Source organism: Sphaerodactylus townsendi, linkage group LG04, assembly GCF_021028975.2.
Source record: "Sphaerodactylus townsendi isolate TG3544 linkage group LG04, MPM_Stown_v2.3, whole genome shotgun sequence".
NCBI lineage: Eukaryota > Metazoa > Chordata > Lepidosauria > Squamata > Sphaerodactylidae > Sphaerodactylus > Sphaerodactylus townsendi.
In genome coordinates, this window is record NC_059428.1 from 145,970,023 (window position 1) to 145,989,447 (window position 19,425).

Genomic DNA, 19,425 nt, shown 5'->3' on the forward strand with positions numbered 1-19,425 from the left:
CCAGCTGGGTGACCTTGGGCTAGTCACAGTTCTTCTCAGCCCCACCTACCTCACAGGGTATTTGTTGTGAGGGGGGAAGGGCAAGGAGATTGTTAGCCCCTTTGAGTCTCCTGTAGGAGAGAAGGGGGGGATATAAATCCAAACTCTTCTTCTTCTTCTTGTGGGAAGAGGAAGGGAAAGGAGCTTGTAAGCAGCCTTGAGTCGCGTCCCAGGAGAGAAAGGTGGCGTACAAATCCAAATTATTATTCTTCTCTTCTTCTTTTGCATGCTTTCGTTGGTGGGGTCCCATCCAAGTCCAGACTCTGTTATGAGGTCTGATGAAATAGGGCTATACCATATACCTTCCCTCCTCATGCAGTTGTTCTTATGATGGACCAATCTATATAGCTTTTGGAGGGGGAATATTTATCTACCCTAGTTTGGAGGAAACCAGATCTAGAGAGGGTCTGGTAATCTCATAGTTGTCCACTGCCTGAAGGGGGGTAGGTGGGGAGGGAATAGACCTCAAAAAAGAACTTTCTGTGGGCAGATTCTCAAATGCTGGACTTCTAGCGTTTGCTTCTCAGACAAAGCCTTTGCTGAACAAAAAGGAGACAAGAGGTTTCTTTATTTTTTGCCCCGATCTCTTTGGATTTTTGCAAATTTTAAAGTAGCCAAGATACTTGGGCCCCTTCCGCACACGCAGAATAACGCACTTTCAATCCACTTTCAATGCACTTTGCAGCTGGATTTACTGTGCAGAATAGCAAAATCTACTTGCAAACAATTGTGAAAGTGGATTGAATGTGCATTCTTCTGCGTGTGCGGAAGCGGCCGTGGTGTTTTCTTCCCTCAGTGCTTTGCACAAACAGGAACATGGTTTTTTTTTGGGTTTTTTGTTTTTAATTTTGACAAAGCACTTTATCAAGCTGCAGGAATCAGAGAGCACAATGCTACAGCTGGTAGATGACAAAATGTTTACAGACTATTGACATTCCCATCCCCCCCCCCCCAAATTCTATCAACAAATGTTACAAAGATCTGTATTTGTAAAAGATGCATAAAACTTGTATTAAAGATTATTTCAGTTATAGACGGCTCCGTTATCTTGAAACCAGTGTTAGTAAAGGCGGGTTGGTGAATGTGAGCAGACTTCTGGTATATGTTTTAAATATTTCTTGTACGCTTTTCCCCTGAAGACTCTCCAAATGACAAAATGAAATCCCATGTACCAAGAAGTTTCCCATACACTTTTTTCCATTCCATTCTTTTAAGAATTTACACCAGAAGTGAACAAGAAGCTTCCCAAATAAGATGTAAACCAGACCTGGGCATTATACGGCCCATGAATACATCCTGCCTCGGGCCGGATGACTTGACTGGCCCCCCCAAGCCATGCCGGGGATGAAGGCGTCTTTGAAAACCCCGCAGAAGCCGGTTGCCTTGGCTGCCGGCTTCTGCGGGGCGTTCAAAAGCGCCTCGCCCCCCTGCCTTTTGGCCCGGCCCTCCACAATATTTTCTGTTTCTTATGTGGCCCCATGGAAAAAATAATTGCCCACCCCTGATGTAAACGGTAGCCAGGAAAACTTGGGAAGACAGACCCCTTTCAACAACACGATTCAGAAAAAAACCCCACTAAATAAGGAAATTCCCAGGGACAGCAAAGAGCTCATGATGCTTGGGGGATGTACAAATGTAGACATTGGGAGGAAGGCCCTGAAAGGGGGCTATACCCAGTAACACTGTCAAGAGGGAATCCAGGAACCACACAAAGATGGCAACTGACTATACAAAAGAAGTCTGTGGTTCTCTCCCAAACAGGAATGATTTTATTTTTGTCTGCCTGCAATCCACCCGGGACACAATTAAGTCCACTTTGAGCTGGAGATAAAGACTTTTGAGTGGCTACAATGGCTTGCCCCTTGGCCCTGTTGCAGAAGGGTGTGCCGGCTTGGAGGGACTGCAGAGTTCTTCCCTGCCTCTTTCCAGGTGTATCTCCTCCACCTCGTCCAGGGTGTAGTCGACGATCCTGTCGTGCCCCTCAAACTTAAAATATCCGACAAACGGCTTATTTTGGAGGAGCAAAGGAAACCAGTAAGTGTCATCTGGCCACATTTCCTTGAAAGGCACCCGGTCCAGTTCAAACCACTGTGGACGCATTTCTGCAAAGGGGGAAAATAATATAATAGATAAGCAAAATCAGGGTTCCCTCAAGCTCAGGGAGGCTGGGGAGAAAAGCAAGATACAAATAAAGAGAATAGAAGAAGAGTTTGGATTTATATCTCCCCTTTCTCTCCTGTAAGAAGACTCAAAGGGGCTTACAATCTCCTTGCCCTCCCCCCCAAAAACAAACACCCTGTGAGGTAGGTGGGGCTGAGAGAGCTCCGAAGAACTGTGACTAGCCCAAGGTCACCCAGCTGGCATGTGTTGGAGTGCACAAGCTAATCTGGTTTCCCAGATAAGCCTCCACAGCTCAAGTGGCACAGCAGGGAATCAAACCCAATTCTCCAGATTAGAGTGCACCTACTCTTAACCACTACACCATGCAGATGCGTAAATGCAGACGTGCAACCAGGAGGGACGGGCCAAACGATTTGGCTCAACCCGGGCCGTGAGCAAAGACTGTTTTAATTGGTCGCTGTTTCTCAACCACGTTCTTACCATCGCTTTCCGTGGGCTCTCCTTGGACACTGTCAGCTCGGAAGATGTGGACTTCCATCAGCTCGGTGTCGCCCGTGAATTCAAAAGTGATCCGGCCCGCCTTTTGCAAGACGTCCACCGTCAGCCCGCTCTCTTCCTGAAGCTCCCTAAGTGACGGGAACGAGCGACATTAACACAGAACTAAGGAACGAGTCAGTGGATGAGTGAAGCTGCTGTCCGAGCCAGACCCTTGTCCCATGAATATCAGTATTGCCTGCTCAGTTTGGCAGCTGCTATTGGGACTTGAGGGGTGTGTGTGTGTTTCACCTGACCGAGGGAGATGGAAACAGCAAAAGCACCCCGTAATTCTTCCCCGTAAAACAGCTAACACTTTTGACAGGCGGTTGCAGAGTTTAGCTGATCTTGTTAATTAGACCTGTCTACGGCATGAATAATGCGGTTAACCGAAGTATCCAGCAGTTCCTCCCATTAAGGATAATAGGGACTCTGGGCAGGACTCCCGACCTCTCCTGGCCGCGTCTCTGACGGGCTCCATTTTTCAAATTAGATTTAACGTTTCAATTAATTACAGACAACCGCCCTGGAACGTGCACCGCTAGCAGCAACGGGCCGGCCAGACCGCTGCACAAGCCACTAGAAGAAGAAGAAGAAGGAGTTTGGATTTATACCCCCCTTTCTCTCCTGCAGGAGACTCAAAGGGGCTGACAATCTCCTTGCCCTTCCCCCCTCACAACAAACACCCTGTGAGGTAGGTGGGGCTGAGAGAGCTCCGAGAAGCTGTGACTAGCCCAAGGTCACCCAGATAAGCCTCCACAGCTCAGGTGGAAGAGTGGGGAATCAAACCCGGTTCCTCCAGATTAGATACACGAGCTCTTAACCTCCTACGCCACTGCTGCTCCCTTAGGTTGGCTTGATCGGGATATCTGGAAATGCCTTTGCATGGATCGCAACTGGTGGCAGGAAAAGAAAGCCTGAATAAAGAAGGGCGCAGACGGATGACCTCAAAGAACCTTTGCTGAATTCATGCGCCGCGGGGCACAGGGGGTCAGCCTGCAATATTGAAGCCAGACAAATTGTCTCGCGTCAAAGCTTTGAGACCAGAAGTTTTTCAGGGTTTGAGCTTTTGAGAGTCAAAGCTCCGTTTGCCAATTATGAGGAAGAATGCGAGCCTCCATATACAGAGGCAGAATACCTTTGAGTTCCAGGGCTGGGAGGCAACATCAGGGGAAGGACTTGGCTTCTATGCACAGTCTGGCCCTCCAGGGCAATCAGTTTGCCACTGAGAGAAACAGTGTGCTGGCCCATGGATAGGGTTGCCAATTCTGGGCTAGGAAATTTTTGTAGATTTTAGGGGATGGAGTCTTGAGAAGGAGGAGGACGAGAAGGAGTTTGGATTTATACCCCATTTTTATCTCCTAGAAGGGTCAGAGAATCATAGACCGCAAGGGCCATCAAGTCCAACCCCCTGCCATGCAGGAACACACAATCAAAGCTCTCCCGACATATGTCCATCTAGCCTCTCTTTAAAAACCTCCAAAGAAGGAGACTCCACCACACTCCAAGATAGTGCATTCCACTGTCGACAGCCCTGACTGTCAGCAAGTTCTTCCTAATGTTTAGGTGGGATCTCTTTTCCTTCACCTTGAACCCATGACTCCTGATACTTGTCTCTGGAGCAGCAGAAAACAAGTTTGTTCCCTCTTTGACGTGGCATCCCTTCCGATATTTAAGCATAGCTATCACATCCATCCTCAACCTTCGCTTCTCCAGACTAAACATTCCCAGCTCCCTGAGCCTCTCTTCGTAGGGCATGGACTCCAGACCTTTTATTATTTTGGTTGCCCTCCTGTGGACATGTTCCAGCTTGTCAAATATCTTTCTTAGATTACCCCAATGTCAGTCCGCAGTCACCCCCTTGAACCAATTAATGGCTGCCATGAAAATGCCAAACTTTTGGTGGATTTATTTGTTGAATTGATGCTTCAGTGCTTGTTGCGATTCTCTATAGATTGTATAATGGATGCTTTGAAAATTTCACCCCCCAAAATAAACACACATTACACAGAATTTATGAAAATAAACTGGGAGGGGGAACAGAGTGAGCTCAGCGAGCCAATCAAATGGAACTGAGGAAGAAGTTTGGGGATGGCACAGAAGGAGATGAGGTGGATTTATGTCCCCCCTTTTTTTCCTGTAAGGAGACTCAAAGGGACTTACAATCTCTTTTCCCTTCCCCCCCCAACAAATATGCTGTGAGGTGGGTGGGGCTGAGAGAGCTCCAAAGAACTGTGACTCGCCCCAGGTCACCCAGCTAGCATGTGTTGCACAGGCTAATCTAGTTCCCCAGATAAGCCTCCACAGCTCAAGTGGCAGAGTGGGGAACCAAACCCAGTTCTCCAGATTAGAGTGCACCTGCTTTTAACCACTACGCCACTGTGCTCCCAGAGATGCAGAAAAGATAGTAAACTGATCACAAGTGAAAACGCTTTGAAACCATTTCAGACTACAGAATCATTTGAAAAGGGTATTCATTTAAAACGTTTGGAGACTGGAAATAAAATATTTTGGGAATGTGGGGGACGGGGGGACGGGACGACAATGCAGAACTCCCTGAAGGAAATGTTTTATTTCCTGCCTCCAAACGTTTTCAAAGGTTTGTGTGGAAAGAGCCTTTAGTTATTTGACGAAGGAAGCATTGACTTTTGAAAGCTTATACCCAGAAAATCTTATTGGTCTCTAAGGAGCTACTGGATTCAAATTAAGCTGCTGCCCTTTGAAATCAAAGGACTATGGACTTCCGTTGGTCTGAGGTCGCAGGAAGTGATCTGAGTTTACCTTCTGGCTGCTTGTTCAATGGTTTCTCCAGGCTGCAACTTCCCTCCAAAGCCGTTCCACCGCCCGGCCCCGAAGCCGCGCTTCTTCATGCCCAGCAGGATTCGATGGGGCTGTACCACCATCACTAGTGTGAAGAGCTTTCTTGTCAACATGCCCGGCTCTCTCTGCAACCAGAAGGCTGTTGATGGTCAGGTGTGGCTGGTGATAAAAGGCAGATCTGCAGACCACGGTAATTGGCTTAGCCGGAGACTCAGGGGACAGCTACGGTTCTACGGTTTTTCTCTCCTGTAAGGATCATAGAATCATAGAGTTGGAAGAGACCTAAGGGCCAATTCCAACCTCCTGCAATGCAAGAATATACAATCAAAGCACTCCTGACAGATGGCTACCGAGCCTCTCCTTGAAAACCTCCAAAGAAGGAGACTCCACCACACTCCAAGGCAGTGAATTCCACTGTCGAACAGCCCTGACTGTCAGGGTCCACAGGGTTTTGCTCCCAATAAAATCCCATCCCTATGCGCAGATCTCATTCCAGCTTAGTGAAGCCAATATTTTGCAAAGGCAATGCAATCCAGGCATTTCCCAACCCAGAGTTTACAGTGTACCCTGGAAAAAACGTAATTGAACATTTATTAGTAAGTTGCACTGTACTCTAGTTTACCTCTTTGGGGGAAACTGACATAGATTGTCGTATTTCACTTTATAGTCTTTTTGTAACATGTTGTTATAGCTAACAGCCAATAGATTGAGTAGGTTGTCCTTTTTGTTTTAAGGAAGGTTTGCACTAATCCTGTGCTTTGTTATGATTTTTTTTTTTTACAGGTCTGAAGTCTGAAAAAGATCTCTGAAGTACCTACCCAATGTGGAAGCAGTATTGCTTTTGATGCACGTCAAAAATGGGCACATTTGAATTATTATCCTTTCTGTTGCACATTTTTGCCCAGATTTATGCAGAGGCGATTTGGGAATGATTCTTGTTTTGATCCAATATCTTGTATCAACTAATGGTCTTGAGACTGTTTCTAAGTTGACTCTCAATTGTTTAGTGTGTGCATTTACTGCAGAGGGGTATGAATTTGGTGCATGCATTTGGTGTAGAGGTGTTCCAGACGCCCCTTCCACAAATGCAGAATAATGCACTTTCAATCCACTTTGCCAGCAGATGAGTTTTAATAGTGGAGAGATCTCCAGGCAACCCACTGGTCTGTTTCTGCAGCCTCTCTTTGGCCCCTTCCACATGTGCAGAATAATGCACTTTAAAGTTGTGCAGAATAGCAAGATCCACTTGCAAACAATTGTGAAAGTAGACTGAAAGTGCATTATTCTGCATGTGCGGAAGGAAGGGGCCAGAACCTCCAGGTAGGATGTGGAGATCCCTTGGAATTACAGCTCCAGATTATAGGGATTAGTTCCCCAGGAAAAAATGGATGCTGTGGAGGCTGGGCTCTATCCACAATCTAGCAGAAAATTAAGTTATAAAGGAACGTCTAATTCCTCCTGGACTTCATCTGCTCCCCAAATTCCCAGCTCCACGCTGCAAACCTCCAGGAATTCCCTATCCCAGAGTTGGCAACCCTAGAGCAGGTCGACTCTGCAGGCAGGATGGCACTGCCCAGAACTGCTGGACATAATCTGCTCCCCAAATTCCAAGCTCCACTCTGCAAAGCTCCAGGAATGTCCTATCCCAAAGTTGGCAACCCTAGAGCAGGTCGACTCTGCAGGCAGGATGGCACTGCCCAGAACTGCTGGTCCTACCTCTTAAGGGTGGCGCTCCAAAGCCCGGCCGCGATCCTCCCTTGCAGGCAGGTCCTCCAGCAAGGCGGGAAACCTGCTCGCGAGGCGGAGCTTAGCCAAGAATCGGGGCGGGAGCAGCCCGGGAAGTGGAGCCGGGGGCCTCATTGGGCGGCGGAAGTAAACAAGCGGAGCTGAGTTTCCGGTCGGGGCACTTTGAGAAACGGACCAAATTGGTCCGGTTGCTATAACTGTCCCCGGCTTTTGTTTCCGGAAGTGGTGGAAAATCGTGGGGCGATGAGCCGGTGAGACTCCCTTTCTTCCTTGATAGAGGAGAGTGGCAGCGTGGGGTAGCGGTTGGAGCGCCAAATCACGGCGGAGGGGCGGATTTAGGACTAGGCTCAATTTGCTGCTTCAGCTCATTAGCTTGGTTGGCCCATATGGAGGTGCCAACCTCCCGGCGGGGGATTTCCCTGGCGTTATAAGTCACCTCCCGACTACAGAGATCAGCTCCCCTAGAGAAAATGGGGTGCTTTGGAGAGTGGGCTGATTGGCATTGTGCCCTGCTGAAGGAGGGATGCCAGCCTCCAGGTGGCACCTGGACACCTACCATTTCCATGCATTTCCAACCAAGCAAGAGCAGTTCTGTTGGGCATATGGCTGCTTTGGAGTGGACTGTGTGATACTGTATCCCATTGACTTCCTCCTTCCTATTGATGCCATCCTCCAGGGGGAACCTGGTCATTCCCTGGAATGCCAGCCCTCTCTGCAGATCAGTTTCCCTAAAGAAAATTGATGCGTTGCAGGGTGGGCTCTGTGGCATTATCATAACCCACGGAGGTTTATATACCTACTGTTATTGGCATTCTTTGCATTTACCTTTCCTGTCGCCTGGGTATAGCAGTTGGGGTTTTGTCCCTTAGAAGAAGCAGAGTTTGGATTTCTACCCCACCTTTCTTTCCTGTAAGGAGACCAATGGGCTTGCAAATACTTTCCCCTTCTTCTCCCCACAACAGACACCTTACAGACTCTGTGGAACTGTAATCCTACCGGGCCCTGGTTTCACTAAACAGAGTGTTCCACCACATGAGGGCCAAAAATGCCCTAGCCCTGGTTGAGGCTAGACGAATCTCTCTTGGATCAGGGATCACCAGCAGATTTTCATTCGCTGATCACAGCGATCCTAAATTCGTTGCCTTTTCTTTCTTAGGTATCGGAGGTTACCAAGCCTTTGGCTCCAGTCCTTACAAATCCATACAGCGTCACGATGTCTGAAAAGCAGAACAGGGGCAGAACACCGTTGGCTGGAGCGGCATTTCAAGGACCCGTTTGTCAAGGAAGCCAAGCAGTTGAACTATCGTTGCCGGAGCGCCTTCAAGCTTCTGGAAATGGATGACAAACACAACATCCTTCGCCCGGGGCTTTGTGTGTTAGACTGTGGCACAGCTCCCGGTGCTTGGGCACAGGTTGCAGTCCAAAGGGTCAATGCTGCTGGCTCGGGTGAGTGCTGTTCAACAGGGAAAGCCAGTTCAGAGGACCCCTTTGCTAGCGTTTAAAACCTGTAGCTTCTGAATTATTAGTTGATGTGAGCGGCAGATGATTAACAGTGACTCTGATCAGTGGAGCCAAACAGTGACAGTCAGAATTTTGACTGCTTCCCCCATTTCAACAGCCATGTCGTACTGCAAATGCTTAAGACAGTATGTGTTTCTCCTCCATTTATAAAGTGTTTTATTGTTCTTAAGTGCATATTTTGGAAATATGGGATTTGGACCTATGACTGTCTCCTCCTTAGACTTCCTTTGAAGGAGAATAGCTAGATTCAACTCCAGGGAGCCAAACTTCCCTGTGCAGGCTCTTAAGAGCTTATACCCCCCCAAAAATCTTGTTGGCATCAAAGGCACTCGCAGATTCAAATCTAGCTCCTCTACTGCCGACCAACATGGCTACTTTCTTGCAAATATCTTCTTTGAAGGAGAATGACTTCCTCTGGTGGAGAAATGTGTTTGTTGCAGGAGGCTGGGTGGAAAATGGGTGGAAGGATCTAACCCTTGGAACCCAACTGAGATGGTACCATCTTTGGTCTGTCGACAGTGTAATAGACCATGTCAACTTCGCAGGTCTATTGGATCAGTACAAAAACAGCAGCAACAACAACAAACTGGCCCGAAGAATGTGGGCGGGGAAGGATGGGGAGGAGCTGAAAAACCCTAAGGAAGTGAAATGCATCCTAATTCCCTTCCCTGCAAAGGGAAGGAAAAGTCACACTTTGCGTGGTTTCGGAAACCACAGAGCTTCTTTGATCTGACAGCACGGTGACTTCGAGAGGCCAAAATGAGTGTATCACCGAAAATCCAACCCGAATGGAATGTGCACTTAATGTGGGTGAAAAACCACAAATGCGTGTTCTTTGACTCTCTGGGCCTTTCCTGGCTCTTGTATCAGAGAGCTTTTCTTGAAACAGAGATGCCAGAAATCAAACCTGGGACCTGATATGTAGAATATTTGCTTATCATTATCCCTGTCATAGTTCTTCCTGCCTGTTTTCTATTTCCCACCTTTCTATTTGTATAAATCATTCTTTGCTTACATTTCTCCACGACTCCTCTAGCTGAAACCCGTATCTTCATTTGCTAGTTGTTTTCTCCTTTATCATTCCCTGTTGTCCCTGTGTATTTTGTCTTGTGTAAGATCCTTGAAAGACTCTAAGCTGCAACGTTAGGGCTTAGGGGATCTCCTAGAATTACAACTAATTTCCAAGTATTGGAGATCAGCTTACCTGGGGTAAACGGCTGCTTTGGAGGGGGGAATTTGTGTACTGAACCCTGTTCAAGTCCCGCCCCTTCCCAAATTCTTCTCTTCCCCAAATCTTCTTGAATTTCCCAACCTGGAGCTGGCTACCGTATGCGATGATAGAGGACATCAGCTATCAACCGCTGTTCGGCCCTATCCAAATGCCGGAGCATTTTTGTCGGGAAGAGGAGTGGCCGAGGAGCTCTCTTTTCTTCCTTGCTGGGGACTTTATTTAACCACTTGGATTTTCATCTCCGGCAAGAGACGGCGAACGCCATCTCTCAGGGACTAGCTCCTAATTCATTAATGTCAGCGAAAATGCTCTGACAGCAGAAAATGTTATTGGCTGATTTTGGAGCCGTGTGCCTGGCCTACTGGAGAGTGTGATAGATGAAGACGATTTCTGAAGTATTGATTGTTACAGAAAGGCCTGCGTTTAAAACAGCTTGTTACAAGGGTGTGTATGGAGGGGGGGAGAGAGTAATGGCTAAAAATAACCTTTATATGATGGGCCTGGACGGATTTATACTCAAGGCATGTGCATCTTTGTGGCCGGAGTGTGCCAGCATGCAGATGGATGGGGAGGGAGGCATGCATAACATTCCTGAAGCACAACCTCAAGACAGAATTCAGAGTTTCTCAGCAAAGCCATGCCCGGATCGTAGCCGTCCACAACGGCTGTTCCGCTGAGGTGGAAGGTGATGGCTGGTATCATCTCTACCAAGCAATGGTAGTCGGTTTGAGGTTTATTATTTATTGGAAATATTTTTGGATTATTTCATCTTTATTAATGTGCCATTAAAAAACAACAACGCAGAGTCAAACTTGAAGAAGAGAAGAAGAGTTTTGGATTCATATCCCCCCTTTATGTCTTGCAGGAGACTCAAAGGGGCTTACAATCTCCTTGCCCTTCCCCCCTCACAACAAACACCCTGTGAGGTAGGTGGGGCTGAGAGAGCTCCAAGAAGCTGTGACTAGCCCAAGGTCACCCAGCTGGCGTGTGTGGGAGTGCACAGGCTAATCTGAATTCCCCAGATAAGCCTCCACAGCTCAGGTGGCAGAGCTGGGAATCAAACCCGGTTCCTCCAGATTAGATACACGAGCTCTTAACCTCCTACGCCACTGCTTTAAGCTTTCACTCTAACTCAAATTCTGCCTTAAATTCAAATAAAGACTTCCCATAGAGGTGGATCTACTTTGGGGTCAGGAAGAAATTTTCTTCTAGGCCAGATAGGCTCTGGGGTTTTTTAACCCTCTTATGGGCATAGAGCAGGGGTCACTAGAGAAATGTGGAAGATGTAGTTGTGAATTTTCTGTGCTTTGCCAGAAGTTTGAGTAGATTACCCTTTAGGTACCTTCCAGCTCTATGTTTCTGCAAATCTTTGATTTTCAAATATGCTTCTCACACTGCCCCTGTTGCGGGAGGAGTATTATTATTTATGAAGATTGTTTGCTTCATTTATACCCAACTTTCCTTCCCAGTGGCAGCGTAGAGCATTCTCCTTGCCCCCGTTTTATCCTCACAACAGCCCTCAGAGGTAGGTTAGGCTGAGAGTGTGCGACTGGCCCCAAGCTTCCACAGTAGAGTAGAAGGTCCCTATTGGCGTAACCTACCTCACAGGGTTGTTGTGAGGATGAAATGGAGGCAGCGAGGAGACTGTAAACAACTTTGTTTTTTTTATTATTTTATTATTTCAACCATATAAAACAATATTACACAATACAAAACTAGTTTACAATAAAACTTCACATAACACATCCATATAACACATATATCTTTTCTTCTTAATTCTTTAACTGGGTGGGAAAAAAAATTCCTTTCTCCACAAATTCGTATCCTATTCCCAAAAATAATATACTTCGTATTTACTACTCCCTAGCAACCTTAATTATATGTCTCTAGTTAGAAAAAAAATATCCATAATATAAGCAAATGTTTTTGTATATATATTCAAATTCATATCCCTTCATATATACTCAAACGTAAATCTATAATCAAATACAAATATATCTATCTTATATCTTATACACTTGCTTTTTTAAAAAAAATTACTATTATATGTATCCAACTAATCTGTTTCTACAGTAGATATTTTTATATTATTATTAATTCACAATTCTTATATTCTCATTAACTATCCTTATGACTTATCCTTTTTACATATTACAGTACTTTACAATGTCTTTACATTCCTTCCTCGTATCCATGAGACTGTAAACAACTTTGAGTCCCCACTGTAAGAAAAGGCGGGGTGTAAATGCAGTAAATAAAGTAGCGTCCTGAATTTTTAGGAAACAGTGGAATGTATGTTGAAATGACTCGCCCCGCTCATGTTTTCGACACTGCTTGTTCCCTAGAGCAAGATGTCCCCACTGGCTTTGTTCTTGGGGTCGACCTTCTTCACATTTTCCCTCTGGAAGGAGCCGTCTTTCTGCCCCATTCTGACGTCACCGACCCAAGCACCCAAAAGAAGATCCAGGAAGCCCTTCCCAAAGGCAAGGCAGATGTTATCCTGAGCGACATGGCGCCCAACGCATCTGGGATCCGAGACATCGACCACCAACACATGATCGCCTTGTGCTTGTCCCTGGTGGATCTGGCCCGGTGTGTTTTGGTGCCCGGCGGGACCCTGCTTTGTAAGCTGTGGGACGGTTTGGAAAGCCGCCGCCTTCAGAAGAGATTGACGCAAGACTTTACGGAAGTGAGAACCTTAAAGCCACAAGCTAGCAGGAAGGAATCGTCTGAGATGTATTACCTGGCGAAATCGTACCGGCCTCAGTGTTTTAAAAATGACGCAGCCAGTGCTTAGCATGGTCTCTTAGTCAAAGTTTCAGTGATTCGATTGCCGGGGCCTGTGTGTGCCTCCTTCTATCAGCTGGCAATGTTGTGGAAACTGAAAGCAATGTGGAAGTGGCGAAATTTACAAATTATGTTAGTCCGGATGCCGTCCAAAGGGTAACTTTATGAACTGTAGAAGGGGTGTAGAGATTATCACAATAGATCCACCAATCTGTTTGTACCTGTTGTTACCAGATATTGCTTGCTCAAAGTACCTCTGGTCTAAACACAAAAGACAATGGAGTGCAATTAAGTAACTTGGTATTTTAGCAATAATTGTTTTTAAAAAACCCCGCTCATATTGATTGTAAAGCTGTTAGGAACAGGGAATAGTTTTGTGAATAATAAACAAGTTCAGCCTTGATGTTTGTTTTTGTTCATGGGGGAGTATTCTGGGAAAAGACAAGAGAGCATGTCAAATATATAAGATCAACGCTTAGATTTCGATCGCGTTTCCAGCAAGAGGTGGGTAGGGTCAAGTGGGCTTTGGAAGGGATCATGGCCATGCTGGAGAGAGCAAAAAAGGAAAATGTGCATGAAGAACACATCTTTTCCTGGTTATCCCATGAAAATTGTAGAATCGTAGAGTTGGAAGAGACCAGAAGGGCCATCCAGTCCAACCCCCTGCCATGCAGTAAGACACAATCAAAGCACCTTTGACAGATGGCCATCCAGCCCCTGCTTAAAAACCTCCAAAAAAGGAGACTCCACCGCCCTCCAAGGCAGCGAATTCCCCTGTTGAACAGCCCTGACTGTCTGGAAGTTCTTCCTAATGTTTAGGTGGAATCTAACCTAATTTCTGGAACCCCAGAAAACAAGCTTGCTCTCTCTTCCATGTGAGACTCCTCCCGATATTTAAAAATAAAATAAATTTATTTACTTGAAGTCCTTCTGAGCCTGCTTGGTAGGGAGAGCAGATTGTAAATCTAATAATCACACACACACACGCATATATACATATATAAATGCATAAATGAAGAAGAAGAAGAGTTTGGATTTATATCCCCCCTTTCTCTCCTGCAGGAGACTCAGAGGGGCTGACAATCTCCTTGCCCTTCCCCCCTCACAACAAACACCCTGTGAGGTGGGTGGGGCTGAGAGAGCTCCGAGAAGCTGTGACTAGCCCAAGGTCACCCAGCTGGCGTGCGTGGGAGTGCACAGGCTAATCTGAATTCCCCAGAGAAGCCTCCACAGCTCAGGCGGCAGAGCTGGGAATCAAACCCGGTTCCTCCAGATTAGATACACGAGCTCTTAAATAAAGCAGTTCATTTTCAATCCAGTGCATTTCTTTTTATCGATGCCAAAAACAAAAAACCCTCTTCCGATTTGTTTCGTTTTTTTGCAAGGACAGATCAGTATTGTCTGAATTCAGTTGCGTTTCTGTTATGGACGTCACGGTACGGTGTGGGGGGGGGGGGAAGCAAGTGCGAGGCTCCTCGGAGCATTACGGTAAAGGAGAGGCGGAAGGGAGACTATCTCGCGGGAGCCGGGCGGGGAACTCTCGCGAGACTTGACAGCTGCGGCCAAGGAGGGAGATCCAAGCGAGGGAGAGCGATATGGAGCGGAGAAGCGGCGCGGAGGGATGGGGCGGGTGAGTGCCTCTGAGCATGTCTAGAGTGCCCTCTGCGGGGGATCCCGCTCGGAGCGGAGCAGCCGTTGCGCTCCCCTTTTATTTCTTCCCCCCAGGGAAGCCAGCAGGGCTCTGCCCCGTGCAGCATTTGATGGACAGGTGTCACTCATCCCCAGCCATTCCCCGCCTGCTGCAAACCGCGCAGAGCTGCCTGGCCTTGGGATGACTTCTTTTTTTAAAAAAAAAATGTAATCAAATCTTATTTTTAATTTTTAATTTCAACTCTAGTTCAACTCTAATTGGCCTTGCAAGCTGGACCTTGCTGTTTGCATCCGGGGTGGGACTCTCTTTGCAAAATCTGGGCATGCCTGCTGGGCCAGGTTTTCCCTGCTGAAACTGACACCCATGTTGGAGCCTTAGAACATAAGAACATAAGAACAAGCCAGCTGGATCAGACCAGAGTCCATCTAGTCCAGCGCTCTGCTCCTCGCAGTGGCCCACCAGGTGCCTTGGGGAGCTCACAGGCAGGAGGTGAAAGCAAGGGCCTGCTGCTGCTGCTGAGCACCTGGTCTGTTAAGGCATTTGCAATCTCAGATCAAAGAAGATCAAGATTGGTAGCCATAAATCGACTTCTCCTCCATAAATCTGTCCAAGCCCTTTTTAAAGCTATCCAGGTTAGTGGCCATCACCACCTCCTGTGGCAGCAGATTCCAAACACCAATCACACGTTGTGTGAAGAAGTGTTTCCTTTTATTAGTCCTAATTCTTCCCCCCAGCCTTTTCAATGAATGCCCCCTGGTTCTAGTATTGTGAGAAAGAGAAAAATTTCTCTCTGTCCACATTTTCCACCCCATGCATAATTTTATAGACGTCAATCATAGCCACCCTCAGACGTCTCCTCTTCAAACTAAAGAGTCCCAAACGCTGCAGCCTCTCCTCATAAGGAAGGTGCTCTTGCTTTTAGTTTTTGTCCACTTCCCCCGCCGGGGCAGATTCCTGCAGAGAAAACAACAATTTGCCAAATAAGTTTAGAAGCCAGTGTGTGGTGCGACTCGTGCAGAACTGACATTTGCATTAAGTTGCTAATTTTTAAATTAATTTTTGCATTGCAGGCTGGCAGTTGTTTGGAGCTGTCTCTTTCCGAGGTCGGCTCGTTTCTGCTGGGTTGAGGTTTTCATGCTGAAACGTACAGCCTTGCATGATTCTTGTTTTTAATATTGTCAATTGCCTAGAGCAGGTTTTGTCAATCGCAAGCAACATAGCAGTTTGCCAAACAATGCAAACGCACACGCACATATTAACACACCAAAAGAGACAGAGATTGCTGTCAAGTCTTTCTCCTTACTGTGCATTTCCATTTTATTTGTTTATTCAATTTCTACCCAACCTTTCTGTCCACTGGGAGCTGAAAGGGGCTTGTACTGTTCTCCACTCCTCCATTTTTGCCTTCAAAGCAATCCTGAGAGGTAGGTTAGGTTGCGAGAATAAGATTGGCCCAAGGTCATCCAGCTGGCTTCCATGGCTCAAGTAGGGAATTGAACATGGGCCTTCCAGATATACCACACCACTCAAATACCCATCCAGATCAGAAAAGTAAACAACAGTTAGGAAGTTAGGAGCAGGTGGACTCTAATTGGGAGAAGTGGGTTTGATTCCCCACTCCTCCACAGGAGTGGCAGACTCTTATTTGGTGCACCAGACTTGTTTTCCCCTTCCTACATTCCTGCTGTTTTCCCCTTCCTACATTCACAGTTCTCCCAGAACTCTCTCAGCCCCATCTGCCTCACTTTAAGGTGTCCGTTGTGGGGAGAGGAGGGGAAAGGGGTTTGTAAGCTGCCTTGAGCCTCCTTATAGGAGGGAATAATGGGGTATAAATCCAAACTCCTCCTCCTCCACCTCCTCCTCCTCCTCCTTCTTGTTCTTGTTCTTGTTCTTCTTGTTGTTTTTCTTCTTCTCCTGTCCCAGTGTGCCCCAAGCCTATGACCTGTGATGCTTGAAAACTTATACTCTGAAATTCTTGTCCCTCTCTAGAGTACTACTAAAGTCAAATCTAGCTCCTTAATTGTGTTAATATTAAAATTTTATTTATAAATATTTTAATTTTTATTAATAATAAAATTTTTATTAATATTAAATAATACAATTTAATAAAAAGAAAGGAGTTAACAACCTGTAAAAAACCCCGCCCCCCAACTTATGTTGTCTATCTATTTGCAAACCTTGGCAGGTTTTAATCTCCAGGGATCCCGTCTCGCGTCCGAGCGACAACTTCTAGTTTCCGCAGATATGCTTCCAGTTTGGGAAGGCTGCTTTAAGTATAACTGGCCAGGCGTGTAAACCTTTTCTCCGTGAAAAAAATTAACTATCCTTTTTGTTTTGTTTTTGTTTTGCAGAACCATGGAAGAGGCGGCGGATAACACATTGGTCTTATCTGTCATTAAGCATTTGGATAATTTCTTGGCTCCGTCCACTGGCGCGAGACAGAGCTCTTTGAATGCGCAATATCAGCAGATGATGGAGGTAAAGGGCGTGGGGTCTCATAACAGTTCTACGTGGTGGTGATTCTGAGCAGGGCAAACAACTTTGCCCATTGTGTCAAGTGGGGGTCCCCAATATTATGCTCGTGGGACCCTTGACACGCACTGACACCGTTCCGGATGCTCGCCGACTGTTTTTAAAATGTGCGAAGGCCCGGCGGGTGGCTGATTGGCTGTGCAGATTTTTTAAAACGTCGCTTTGGCAGCCGTTGCCTTTTCAACGCCAGGATCTTCGCTTTAACAATATAAGAAAGAGCCTGCTGGATCAGACCAGAGTCCATCTAGTCCAGCGCTCTGCTACTCGCAGTGGCCCACCAGGTGCTTTTGAAAGCTCACAGGCAGGATGTGAAAGCAATGGCCTTCTGCTGCTGCTGCTCCCGATCACCTGGTCTGCTGAGGCATTTGCTATCTGAGATCCAGGAGGATCAAGATTGGTAGCCATAGATCGACTTCTCCTCCATCAATCTGTCCAAGCCCCTTTTAAAGCTATCCAGGTGAGTGGCCATCACCACCTCCTGTGGCAGCATATTCCAAACACCTTTTATTAGTCCTAATTCTTCCCCCCAGCATTTTCAGTGTAGGCCCCCTGGTTCTAGTATTGTGAGAAAGAGAGGAAAACATTCTCTCTGTCAACATTTTCTACCCCGTGCATAATTTTTGTGACTGAAAGGAAGCTGTGGCTACCACCTTGTGATTGCTCCACCTCGTGGGGGTCGTTTTGCGACTGTGCCCGCCCTGCTGGGTCAGAATTCCAGAGGATCTCAAAAAGACTAGGATGCCTGGTGTAAAGAGGGGGTATAAAGGAGCAATAATCAAAATTTCCCTCCACTTTCCACCAATTCGTGACAGACTATTTGATGCTTTGCCTCCACTTCAGGGGCCTAAATAAGAAATTTATGTTGTGCTCTTTTGGATGGGGAACTCACAGTAATTTCTGTGCCTGCGGTTGACTGTTTCCACATCATTTGCTGAGCCTCAAATCCAAATATGTTTTATTGGCATTATAAAAAGAAGAAGAAGAGTTTGGCTTTATATCCCCTGTCCGGGCTCGGCCGCAGCTCCCGGACTTGCCCCACTGAGTCCCTCACCAGCTGGCACTGCGAGAGATGAAAAGAAGAAGAGAAGAAGAAGAGTTTGGCTTTATATCCCCCCTTTCTCTCCTGCAGGAGACTCAAAGGGGCTGACAATCTCCTTGCCCTTCCCCCCTCACAACAAACACCCTGTGAGGTGGGTGGGGCTGAGAGAGCTCCGAGAATCTGTGACTAGCCCAAGGTCACCCAGCTGGCGTGTGTGGGAGTGCACAGGCTAATCTGAATTCCCCAGATAAGCCTCCACAGCTCAGGCGGCAGAGCTGGGAATTTAACCGGGTTCCTCCAGATTAGATACATGACCTCTTAACCTCCTACGCCACTGCTGCTCACTTGCAGGGAGGGTGAAGGCCTGGTTCAAAGAGGAAGGCAGGGAAGAGAGGAGGCTGAGGCCCAGCAAGCCCACAGCTGAGGCAGCTGGAGAAGATGGGCTGGAGAAGCAGCTGGGACGAGGGAGAGGAACCCCCCTTTCTCTCCTGCAGGAGACTGAAAGGGGTTTACAATCTCCTTTCCCTCCCCCCCTCCACAACAAACACCCTATGAGGTGGGTGGGGCTGAGAGAGCTCCGAAGAACTGTGAGGTCACCCAGCTGGCATGTGTTGATAAGATAAGATAAACTTTAATGTCACTGTGCACGCACAATGAAAATACAAACATCCCCCGATGCACATTTCTGCAATCCTCACACCCCATCTCCCACAGTCCCTCTTCCAACCACGCACAAGCTGATCTGATTCCCCAGATCACAGCTCAAGTGGCAGAGCGGGGAATCAAACATAAGAACATAATAACAAGCCAGCTGGATCAGACCAGAGTCCATCTAGTCCAGCTCTCTGCTCCTCGCAGTGGCCCACCAGATGCCTTTGGGAGCTCACATGCAGGATGTGAAAGCAATGGCCTTCTGCGGCTGTTGCTCCCGAGCACCTGGACTGTTAAGGCATTTGCAATCTCAGATCAAAGAGGATCAAGATTGGTAGCCATAGATAGACTTCTCCTCCATCAATCTGTCCAAGCCCCTTTGAAAGCTATCCAGGTGAGTGGCCTTCACCACCTCCTGTGGCAGCAGATTCCAAACACCAATCACACGTTGCGCGAAGAAGTGTTTCCTTTTATTAGTCCTAATTCTCCCCCCCCAGCATTTTCAATGGATGCCCCCTGGTTCTAGTATTGTGAGAAAGAGAGAAAAATTTCCCTCTGTCAACATTTTCTACCCCATGCATAATTTTATAGACTTCAATCATATCCCCCCTCAGACGTCTCCTCTCCAAACTAAAGAGTCCCAAACGCTGCAGCCTCTCATAGGGAAGGTGCTCCAGTCCCTCAATCCTCCTCGTTGCCCTTCTCTGCACCAGGTTCCCCAGATTAGGGTGCGTCTGTTATAAACCACTATAC

General features: G+C 47.0%; 3 protein-coding genes across 3 annotated transcripts in view; 2 read left to right on the forward strand and 1 right to left on the reverse strand.

Annotated features, from left to right (window-relative positions):
* Positions 1-1,780: 1,780 nt before the first annotated feature.
* On the reverse strand, positions 1,781-7,366 carry NUDT1 (nudix hydrolase 1). The gene is made up of 4 exons (XM_048492544.1): positions 7,231-7,366; positions 5,476-5,760; positions 2,641-2,786; positions 1,781-2,141 (listed from the first exon to the last, which is right to left on the reverse strand). Exons 2-4 carry the CDS (start codon positions 5,625-5,627, stop codon positions 1,885-1,887), a joined length of 555 nt encoding a protein of 184 aa, XP_048348501.1. The 5' UTR covers positions 5,628-5,760; positions 7,231-7,366; the 3' UTR covers positions 1,781-1,884.
* Positions 7,342-13,202, forward strand: MRM2 (mitochondrial rRNA methyltransferase 2). The gene is made up of 3 exons (XM_048492543.1): positions 7,342-7,511; positions 8,417-8,706; positions 12,358-13,202. The coding sequence occupies exons 1-3, from the start codon at positions 7,504-7,506 to the stop codon at positions 12,807-12,809; spliced, it is 750 nt and encodes a 249-aa protein (XP_048348500.1). The 5' UTR covers positions 7,342-7,503; the 3' UTR covers positions 12,810-13,202.
* Positions 13,203-14,329: 1,127 nt separating this feature from the next.
* Positions 14,330-19,425, forward strand: part of LOC125431387 (mitotic spindle assembly checkpoint protein MAD1-like) — a 30,041-nt gene continuing 24,945 nt past the window's right edge. The window contains exons 1-2 of the mRNA XM_048494149.1: positions 14,330-14,429; positions 16,802-16,928. Of these exons, the coding sequence (XP_048350106.1) occupies positions 14,395-14,429; positions 16,802-16,928 (162 nt within the window). The 5' untranslated portion in view covers positions 14,330-14,394. The remainder of the gene's footprint in view (positions 14,430-16,801; positions 16,929-19,425) is intronic.